The sequence below is a fragment of the Bos mutus genome, chromosome 25, assembly GCF_027580195.1.
Source record: "Bos mutus isolate GX-2022 chromosome 25, NWIPB_WYAK_1.1, whole genome shotgun sequence".
In the NCBI taxonomy this organism is placed as follows: domain Eukaryota; kingdom Metazoa; phylum Chordata; class Mammalia; order Artiodactyla; family Bovidae; genus Bos; species Bos mutus.
The window spans coordinates 14,873,692-14,884,457 of record NC_091641.1 but is presented as its reverse complement, the minus strand read 5'-3'; the positions used below and the strand labels follow the sequence as shown (position 1 = coordinate 14,884,457).

General features: G+C 48.7%; 1 protein-coding gene across 2 annotated transcripts; it reads right to left on the bottom strand.

Moving 5' to 3' along the window:
• Positions 1-86: 86 nt before the first annotated feature.
• VKORC1 (vitamin K epoxide reductase complex subunit 1) lies at positions 87-2,345 on the bottom strand. 2 transcript variants are annotated; one of them, XM_005886978.3, is made up of 3 exons: positions 2,111-2,343; positions 989-1,098; positions 87-527 (listed from the first exon to the last, which is right to left on the bottom strand). In XM_005886978.3, the coding sequence occupies exons 1-3, from the start codon at positions 2,281-2,283 to the stop codon at positions 319-321; spliced, it is 492 nt and encodes a 163-aa protein (XP_005887040.1). In that variant the 5' UTR covers positions 2,284-2,343; the 3' UTR covers positions 87-318. The 2 variants fall into 2 exon arrangements, with proteins under 2 accessions (XP_005887040.1, XP_005887041.1); XM_005886979.3 differs by lacking the exon at positions 989-1,098 and having other exon boundaries at positions 2,111-2,345.
• Between the last annotated feature and the right edge of the window lie 8,421 nt (positions 2,346-10,766).

Genomic DNA, 10,766 nt, shown 5'->3' with positions numbered 1-10,766 from the left:
CCCTCTGACTCATATCTTCCAGTCCCAGAGGAGGAAAGATCAGGGGAAGCCCAATACTAAGGTCCCTGGCAGACAGATGGCTCAGATTTGGCCAATTTACTTAAGAAATTTTATTGCTCCGAAACTTCCCTCCTGGAGCAACAGCAGGAGCTTTGGAAATCAGCTTTGGGAACAGAAACAGAGGCACTAAGGTAGCAAACTGTGGCATGTTTGGTCCATTGTCCTGTGTCGGAGTATGGCAGGGGCAACGTGCAGACTCTTCCAAGGACCCAGACGTGGCCTTCTTGGGCAAAGGTCACTCTGGCTTGGGGTGAGGGCTCAGTGCCCCTTGACCTTGCCCTGGGGTCCCTGGACCTCCCGGAAACTGAGCACTGTCAGGCCCACATTGATGGCATAAGTAGTGATGCAAACGATGCAGAAATCATAGAGCACGAAGAACAGGATCCAGGCCAGGTACACAGAACCAGCTAGAGACACCAAGCAACTCAACCTCAGTAGAACAGATGCCCAGCGGCCCTGCAGGCAGCCTGTAAAGCAGAAAAGGGGCAGATGTAGGCTTTGGCAACTAGCCATTACTAGAACATGCCATGACTCCATGGTGCCGCCCAGACAGCAGGGGCTACTGGGGCAAGAGCCTCTAAAACGAGCAGCTCAGACAGGCCTCACCAAGACCCTGGTTCTCCTACGTGTTCAACGATCCCTGGGACCAAAATAGTGAATTTTCCTGCTGAGCTCTACGTGAGATGAGAGACAGCAACCCTTGGGTTCCCCCCAGAAGGGAGTCTTTTCTAGAAAACCGGGCTCCTGGGAAATCTCTAAGGGCCCTATGGTTCTGACAGTAAAGACCCCTATAAGTTCCCACCTCCTTGGTGCTCAGTGACGCGCAGTTAGTTGGCCATCAGATGTCTGGGTCACCAAGACTGCAAGAGTTTCGGCTGGGCTGGCCAAGAGGGGAAGGGGGCTGTCACAAGAGGGTGAGGCCACTCACCTAACAACAACTGCAGTGTGTAGAAGATGCAACCAAATATGCTGTTGGATTGATTGAGGATGCTGTCTTTGCCCAGCACGTGTTCCACCAGTCCGAAGCCACGGCCCCACCTGGTGGAAGTAAAGTGAAGTCACTCAGTCGTGTCCGACTCTGTGACCCCATGGACTGTAGCCCACCAGGCTCCTCGGAACCTGGCATGAATACTGGAGTGGGTTGCCATTTCCTTCTCCAGGGGATCTTCCCGACTCAGGGATCGAACCCGGGTCTCTCTCATTGTAGGCAGACGCTTTACTGTCTGAGCTACCAGGGAAGCCCACACCTGGTGGAGGGGAGGGCCTAAGTTAGGAGTATCAACTCAGTGCTCTGAGCCCTATCCTGGGTTATTTCCAAGAAGCCAGCTGGGCTGTCCTTCCCCATCTCACCCTTCCCCCAACCCCTACATGAGTCCAAGGGTCAGTGACCTCCGAGCATAGCCTTTCTTTGGCCAAGGCAGGATTCCATGTCACTGCCCCTGTCCTCCCCCATCCCCAGGTCAGGCCTGGCCATGGCTCTCCCATAGGCTCTTCTTTTCATCCTAGACTTTCAATAAATCCTAGGATGGTAAGGTGCGTATAACCCTTCATCTTATTTTACAGAGTTACCAGAGACTGGGAAACCAAGACAGAATCTCTCTGCCTTGGACCCTTAAATCTCCAGCGCCCCCTCCACACTCTTCCCTCTTCTGTCTCAGGTCATCCCACAAACCCTGTATCCTCAAGCATAACCAGACCTGGCCACCTTGTCGCCAGGCACGCCCATCCTTAAGACCATAATCAGTTCCTACACTCGACCCTATCTCCCTGTATCCTGCCCGGTCACTGTTATTCCTTGTTATCAGGATTCACATGTATTCCCTCGAATAACCCCAGTCCCCAGAACTATCTGTCCCCTTAGCCCCACACTCCTATCTCGGACACACTCGTTTCTCCAGGCAACGCTCCCTTGAGCAGCCTGGTCCCGCGCGTCCGCTCCCCGGGAACCCCAACCCCCGATTGATCTGGCAGCCTGGCTGCCATGCACACCTGGACCCCATGCACCGCTCCCACGAGCAGCGGTCCCCCAAGCCCTCCACTCCCCGTGTACCTGGAGGAGAAGACGCGCGAACAGCTGATGGCAGTGCCCACGTCGCAGAGCGCGCGGTAATCCCGGTCCCGGGCGCGCGCCGCCTTCACGTGCAGCGCGTAGAGAGAGAGCACTAAGCCCGCGAGGCAGAGCGCGAGCCGCACCCACCCCGGACTCCGCCAGGTAGCGCCCATGTCTTCAGGTCCTGCCCGAAGGAAGCCTCAGCCGGAAACTAACTGGCCACGGGGCAGGGGCGGGGCCGGATTTGACCACGCCCGCTCCCGCCCCTCTGACTGAACGATTGGCCTACTGGTCTCGCACTCCCTGATCTAATTGGTTGTTCCTATGATTTGGCAAGCGTGTTGCCGCGGTAGGAAAACAGTTGAGGAATGCTGGGACTGGAAAACCGATTAAGGGACATGGGTATTTACGGATTTGACGGCCTGCCAGGCATGATGGGAATTGTAGTCCGGGCGGCTGCAGTGCCTCAAGGATAATGAAATCTCCGGAGTTTTACAAGTTATATTAATCGGGCTAACAATATATAGCGTTTACTCTAGTCCAAGCCCTGTTTTAACTTTGGAGAATCCTGGAACTAGAGATCAGTGGATCAGGGAATCCAGGGCATACTGCGATCTCATCAAGAACCAAGCGTTTTCCCTAAAATTATCTGACAGCATAGCCTCCAATCCGCCTAGTTTGCCCAGCCATTCCTTCCTGCTGCACCAGCGCCTCTTGCTGGCCGATATCTACGTCTCTCTCCTACATTCCCAGCTCCATCAGCTTCGCCATATCCTGGACAGTATCCTAACCTCTGTTCTATTGTGGCGCCACCTGGCGAAACCTGAGCCCAGATCAACCCAACAGTCCCTCCATTCGAAGGCTTTGACGGGCTAGCTGACCTCTCCCTTTCACACACAGTATTTATTAACGAGCCATCTCACCCGGGATAGGCTTTCCGCGTGGCGCAGTGGTAAACAATCTGCCTGCCGATGCAGGAGGTGCAAGAGACCCAGATTCCATCCCTGGGTCGGGAAGATCCTCTGGAATAGGAAATGGCAGCCTGTTCCAGTATCCTTACCTGGAAAATTCCATGGATAGAGGAGCCGAGCGGGCTACAGGTCACAAAAAGTTGGACACGACTGAGGGCACACACACACACACACACACACCTCATCTATACCTCCCCTTCCTTCCATTTGCATTGGAACTTCCCCCCCGCCCCATTTTAGAAGCTGCAATAAATACCCCTTTACAATCAAGTTTTTTGTTTTTTTTTTCCAGAAGATTTTACACTCTCAGTCTTTACTTCCTTACATTTTCCTTGCTGCCCAACACAACATAAACTAGCTCCTGCCCCTGGTACTCCCCTGATAACTAGTATCACCAGGAAGCTAAATTCAACGAATATTTTTCAGTTCTTATCATGCTTGATTCCCAACAGTATTAATCCTTCCTGGGAACCCTGTCTTCCTCTGGCTTTTGTTATATTTCACTCTTCTAAATGGCCCTCCTCCCTCCCTGGCTGCTTCTTCTCAGGCCTACTCCTCTTCCAGACAATGTGGTCAGTGGAATAATGGCTCTTAAAGATGTGTGTGTGTGTTGTGTGTGTATCAGTTGCTCAATCATGTCTGACTCTATGTGACCCCATGGACTATAGCTCTCCAGGCTCTTCTGTCTATGGAATTCTCCAGGCAAGAATACTGGAATGGGTTGCCATTCCCTTCTCCAGGCTCCCAAAGATGTCAGTGCCCTAATTCTTGGGACCTGTGGACATATTAGTTTACATGGCAAATGGGAATTAAGATTGCATGTGGAATGAAGGCTACTAATCTGCTGATTTTAAAACAGATTATCCTATGGGTCCAATGTCATCACAAGGGTCCTTAAAAGTGAGAGCAGCAGAAGAGTCAGAAGGCGGTGTGACTACTGAAGAAAAGCAAAAAGAGATCAATGTTGCTGGCTTTGAACATGGAGGAAAGGGGTCATGAGCTAGGGAATGTGGGTGGTCTCTAGCAGCAGGAAAAGTTAAAGAAATGGATTCTCCTCTAGAGCCTGCAGAGAGGAAGTTTTTGTTGTTGTTTTGTTTTTTGGCTTCACAACATGGCTTGCAGGATCCTAGTTCCCTAACCAGGCACCAAATCCCTGCTCCCGAAGTGGAGGTGCAAAGTCCTAACCACTGGCAAAGTCCTAATCACTGGATCTCCAGGGACTTCCCCAGAAAGGAACTATTGCCATCCTGATTTTAGCTCAGTGAGACCCATGCCAGACTTCTGAACTCCAGGACTATAAGATAAGTTCATGTAGTTTTAAGCTACTAAGTTTGTGATAATTTGTTATAGCAGCAATAGGAATCTAGTACAGAGCACTATGACTTAGGCCAGTTTCTCAGCTCTTTCCACAGTTTTCTGGCGTGTTCCTATTATTTGTGGCTGACTTCTTCCCAAATGAGTGATCTAAGAGGGAGTAAAATTCCCTGGTGGCTCAGATGGTAAAGCGTCTGCCCACAGTGTGGGAGACCTGGGTTCGATCCCTGGGTTGGGAAGATCCCCTGGAGAAGGCAATGGCACCCCACTCCAGTACTCTTGCCTAGAAAATTCCATGGATGGAGGAGCCTGGTGGGCTACAGTCCATGGGGTCACAAAGAGTCGGACACCACTGATCGACTTCACGACTTCACAAGAGGGAGTAAGGTGGAAACCACAGTATCTTTATGACTCAGCCTTGAAAGTCACACGTTGTCATTTATCTTACTGGGTCAGGTCAGCTCTGTTCAATGTGGGAAGAGACTCCAGAGGGATATAAATACAGGGAGGTGGGACTCATTGAGGGCTTACTGCTGTTTAACAAATTACCACAAAAATAAAGACTGAAGAGAAACAACCTTTTCATTTTCTCTCAGTTTTTAGGAGTTAGGAATTCGAGGTGAGAATTTTGCCTGGGCAGTACTGGCTCACATAACTGCAGTCCGATGATGACTAATATTGGAGCAATGGGAGGCTGATAACTTGGCTTCTCTCTCTCTTCTTTGTTTTTGGCTGTGCTGGGTTTTTGTTGCTGCGAGTGGGCTTTTCTCCAGTTGTGGCGAATGGAGGCTACTCTCTAGTTGCAGTGTGAGGGGTTCTCATTATGGTGGCTTCTCTTGTTGCACGGGCTCTAAGCTCACAGGCTTCAATAATTGTGATGCGAGGGCTCTACAGCACAGGCTCAGGAGTTGTAGTGCAAGGGCTTAGTTGCTCCGTGGCATGTGGGATAGATCTTCCTGGCCCGTGTCCCCTGCACTGGCAGGGGGATTCTTTAGCACTGAGCTACCGAAGACTTATGCCCCCTCCCCTTCGTGTAGCCTCAGGGACTCTCTGTGAATCCATGTAGCCACTCCTCCATAGGGGCTACTTAGGGCTTCCTCACAGCATGGCAGACTCCAGGCCACAGCAACCAGTTTCCAAAACTGTCTTCCATGATTTCCACCTCCTGGTATACATACCATTGTGTAATTTCTTCCCACCCTAAATAGGGCTGACCTGGCCCAATGGGATAATGCAGACATGATGGTTTATGAGTTTGGAGGCTGTTATTAGGATATTGTGGCTTCCATCTTGCTCCCTTTTAGATCACCCACTCTGGGTGAAGTCAGCTGCCATGTTTGCCTAATTCCTAACCCAAAGAAAGTGTGTGAGATAATAAATATTTATTGTTTTGAACTGCTATATTGTGAGGGTAATTTGTCACACAACAACAGATAATTAATACAGGGCAATCAGGGACTCCTGTGGTAGTCCAATGGTTAGGACTATGTGCTTCCAATGCAGAGGGCATGGGTTCGATCCCTGGTTGGGGAGCTAGGGTCCTATATGGCCAAAATAATAACTACCAAAAAATAAATAATTAAAAAATACAGGGCAATTAGATTGCTTATGTGACTACTCAGGTCTCCAGTAAAAGTTCTCCAGGGAACCAAGTAGAAGCTGTATCATCTTTTATGATCTAGCTTCATACATCATCATTTAGTATCCCTTCCACTGTAATCACAAATCTGCTTAGAACAAATGGGAAGGAAATCAGAACTTCACCTCTTGATAAGAGAAGGCTCAAAATCATAAACTAAGAAGTTCAGGGACTTTCTTGGTGATGCAGTAGATGGGAATCCACCTGCCAATGCCAGGGACACAGATTTGACTCCTGGTCTGGGAAGATTCTACATACTGTGGAGCAACTAAGCCCAGGCACCACAACTACTGAGCCTGAGCTCTAGAATCCACGTGCTGCAACTATTGAAGCCCACACACCCTAGAGCCCGTACTCTGGAACAAGAGAAGCCACAGCAATGAGAAGCCAGAACACCGAAACAAAGAGTAGCCCCTGCTCACCTCGACTAGAGAAAGCCCATGCACAATACTGAAGACCCAGTACAGCCATAAATAAATATATAATTAATTAATTTTTTAAAAAAGAGAAGTTCATGTGGGTGTGTGGGGTGCAGCATCTATGGGAAATACAAACTGCCACATGAGGCAGATTTTTCTCCACCCACGTCTTCTCTTACTCCATACAGATTACAGCTTCTGAGCTCTGAGCCCAGATCTTGATCCTGGGTTCCAAACCCCATAGTAGAAACAATTCTAGGACCTCTTCATCTGGATATTCTCACAGGTCAATCTGATGAAATGCAACACACTCAAAACTGAGCTCCTATGTTACTCAGCAATAAAAGAAATGATATTGGGTCATTTGTGGAGACATGGATGAATCTAGAGGCTGTCTTACAGAGTGAAGTGAGTCAGAAAGAGTAAAACATATCATTTATTAATGCATATGTGTGGAAACTAGACAATGGTATAGATGATCTTATTTGCAAAACAATATAGTGGTTTAGAGTTTAAGGATCTGTCTTCCAAGGTAGGGGACCCAGGTTGATCCCTAGTCAGGGAACTAAGATTCCACATGCCGTGGGGCAACTAAGCCCTAATGCCTCAACTAGAGAGCCCGAACCCTGCAACAGGAGAAGTCAGTGTAACGAAAAGCCCATGTGCCATCATGAAGACTTATCACAGCTCAAAAAACTCCAACAACCCTCCCCCCACACACAAAAACAGAAATAGAGACATAGATATAGAGAATAAACATATGAACATCAAGAGGGGAAAGGGGGTGTGGTGGGATGAATTGGGACTTGGGGATTGACTATATACAGTACTGATGAAAAAGTGAAAGTTAGTCGCACAGTTGTGTCCGACTGTTTTCGATCCCATGGACTATAGCCTGCCCAGCTCCTCTGTCCATGGAATCCTCCAGGCAAGAATACTGGAGTAGGTTGCCATTTCCTTCTCCAGGGGATCTTCCCAATCCAGAGATCGAACCCAGGTCTCCTGCATTGCAGATAGATTCTTTACCAACTGAGCCACAAGGGAAGCCCCACACTACTGATACTGTGTATAAAAATAGAGTCCCAGGTGGCTCAGTGGTAAAGAATCCCCCTCAATGCAGGAGACATGGGAGACCCGAGTTTGATCCCTGGGTTGGAAAGATCCGCTGGGGGAGGAAATGGCAATCCAGTCCAGTACTCTTGCCTGGGAAATCCCACGGACAGATGACTGACGGGCTGCAGTCCATGGGGTCACAAAGAGTTGGACACGACTGAGCACTCATGCACATAACATAGATAATTAATGAGAACCTACTGTATAGCTCAGGGAATTCTATTCAGTGCTCTATGGTGACCTAAAGGAAATCCCCAAAAGAGGAGATGTATGTATACATATAGCTGATTTACTTTGCTGTATAGTAGAATATATAGCTGATTTACTTCGCTGTATAGTAGAAACTGGAGAAGGCAATGGCACCCCACTCCAGTACTCTTGCCTGGAAAATCCCATGGACAGAGGAGCCTGGTAGGCTGCAGTCCATGGGGTCACTGAGTACGACACGACTGAGCGACTTCACTTTCACTTTTCACTTTCATGCATTGGAGAAGGAAATGGCAACCCACTTCAGTATTCTTGCCTAGAGAATCCCAGGGATGGGGGAGCCTGGTGGGCTGCCATCTATGGGGCCGCACAGAGTCGGACACGACTGAAGAGACTTAGCAGCAGCAGCATAGTAGAAACTAACAACGTTGTAAAGCAATTATACTCCAATAAAAATTAGTTTAAAAAGATAAACAAAATCTGAACGGTTTACAAAGGGCAAACTAAGCTCTTTACCTTCTCCAAATCTGGCTCTTCTCTGGGGTTTCCCATTTTAACCTTGGCCTCCCCCAGTCCACCCAAACCACTCCTCCTGGACATCTCTCTCACTCCTGGTAATTTATGCAGACCACTACCTTGACCCAAACCATCATCAGCTCCTACCTAGACAAATGTAGTAGCCTCCTCTCTGGTCTCTCAGATATTTGTCCGTCACCCCAACATACATTCTCCATGCAACAATCAAAGTGATCCTTTAAAAATAAAAACAAAAAACAAAATAAAGATGTAGCTTTGTCACTCTGCCTTTCAACAGCTCAGAGAAGAAAGCCCAATATTTCTTTCATTGATTTAACAAATGTTTATTGAGCACCTGTTACATGCCAGAGACTGTGTTAGGGGCACAAGATAAATCAGTATAGCAGACAAATATTCATACATTGGTCTTACATTTCAGGGAAAAAAACGAGTAATTAATATAATAAATTCATATAATATGTTGTTGGTGATAAATGCTCTGGATGAAATAAAGAGTAGAGCAGAAGAAATTCCCAGGCAGTCCAGTGGTTAGAACTCAGCATTTTTCACTGAAGGGGGTCATGGTTCAGTCCCTGGTCCCAGAACTAAGAGCCCAAAAGCCTTGAAGTCCAGCCAAATAAATAAATAACTGAGTAAAGCAGTGTGAGGGGAATGGCTGCTACTGCTACTAAGTTGCTCAGTCATGTCCGACTCTGTGGGACCTTATAGACTGTAGTCCTCCAGACTCCTCTGTCCATGGGATTTTTCAGGCAAGAATACTGGAGTGGGTTGTCATTTCCTTCTCCAGGGGATCTTCCCGACCCAGGGATCAAACCCACATCTCTTAGGTCTCCTGCATTGGCAGGCAGGCTCTTTACCACTAGCCTTACTGGCGTGCTGCGATTCATGGGGTCGCTAAGAGTCGGACATGACTGAGCGACTGATCTGATCTGATCTGATCTGATCTACCCGGGAAGCCATACTAACCAGAGGGGAATGGGGGCGATTGCAATTTTAAATCGGATTATCAAGTTGGGCTTTGTCCAACTGACATTTGGGCAAAAGCTTAGAGGAGGTGAGGGAGTAAGCTATGTGGAGGGGAACGGTGTTCTAAACGGAGGAAACAGCTCCTGAGAGGTGGAATGTGCCTAAGTATGTTTAGGGGGAAATAGGTGTGCCAGTGTAATGGGAGGTAAGGACAGAGAGGAAGGAGGGGACAAGTTATTTAATCTCTTTTTAAAAAATTTATTTGGCTGCACTGGGCCTTAGTTGGGGCACGATGAAATCTTCCTTGCTGGCATGCAGGATCTCTTTCCCTGACCAGCGATTGAACCTGGGTCCCATGTATCTGGAGCAAGTAGTCTTAACCACTGACCATCAGGGAAATCTCCCGTATAATCTTTCTGGGCCTCTATCCCGTCCTGTGAAAAATGAGGATATTAATAGGACCTACCTCAGAGGTACTGTTACGAAGATGAAACGAACACATGTCAATCTCATAAACAAGGGCCTGACTGGAAGGGGGCACTCGTGGTGGTGCATGTCCAACCTCCACCGCCGGGAGGCAGCAGCGAGTCCCGGCCGGGCTCTGGGCCAGCGTGCAGGGTCAAACGAGGTGAGGCTCTTCCCGGATGTCTGCAGACTCTGACAGCAGCCGTCTCCCGCATTCCCGGCCTCGCCGCGGCCACTTGAGCGCAGAGTTCTGGCACACTACAAGCACTTCTTTGCCTCAATGGGCACGCTGGCCTCCCACCGGAAGCATCCTCCCCTCTCCCTTCTTCTACTGGCTCAAGCCCTGCCTGCCTCCAGCCTCCTCCGGCTTCACTCCAGGATAGCGCCAGGATTCGGGAAAAGAGAGTGGGAATGGTGTGGAGATGAGGGGCAAAGGGGAAATCCAGAGACTCAGGGAGCCCCTTCCTCATGATCTGTGCAGACTTTCCAGCCAATTCCTCAGGCAGGCCAGCTGGTGGTAAAGGGTCCAGCTTTCACTGCGGAGGGCCCAGGTTAAATCCCTGGTCCCGGAACCAAGATTCCGCAAGCGGTAGGTCGCAGCTGAAAAAGGAAAAAAAAAAAAAAGATAGCTTCAAAGACATCTCCCGCTTTACTTGCTTCTTTAAATTTTTAAAATATTTAGAATCCAGTCAGTTCAAGCACACATAAACACACTGAAAAGTCTCTCTCCCATCATCTCCTGCTTGGGAAAAAAAAAAAAAATTGTCTTTTCACTAGGCTCTCTGCATTTGGTCTCACATCCTAACTACTGTAGCCAAAGGGTTCTAAGGCGCAGATCTATTCCGTTAAAATCCCTCAATAACTTCTTACTACCTCAGGACAAATACAGGTCTGGTCCCCTCATTCAGCCCCTCTCCTCTCAGACTCCACATGGCTCCATGCTCTTCTCTGTCATGATATGCCCTTCCCATTCCAGCTCCCAGGCGTGGCTGAGTCCTATTCACACTGCACGTGTATCAATTGTC

Excerpts from the sequence above, each read along its gene's own strand:
- VKORC1 (XM_005886978.3), bottom strand. The coding sequence starts at position 2,283 with ATGGGCGCTACCTGGCGGAGTCCGGGGTGGGTGCGGCTCGCGCTCTGC. Across the intron at positions 1,099-2,110 it reads TCGCGCGTCTTCTCCTCCAG|GTGGGGCCGTGGCTTCGGAC; the intron begins GTACACGGGGAG and ends TACTTCCACCAG. Across the intron at positions 528-988 it reads CACACTGCAGTTGTTGTTAG|GCTGCCTGCAGGGCCGCTGG; the intron begins GTGAGTGGCCTC and ends TCTGCTTTACAG.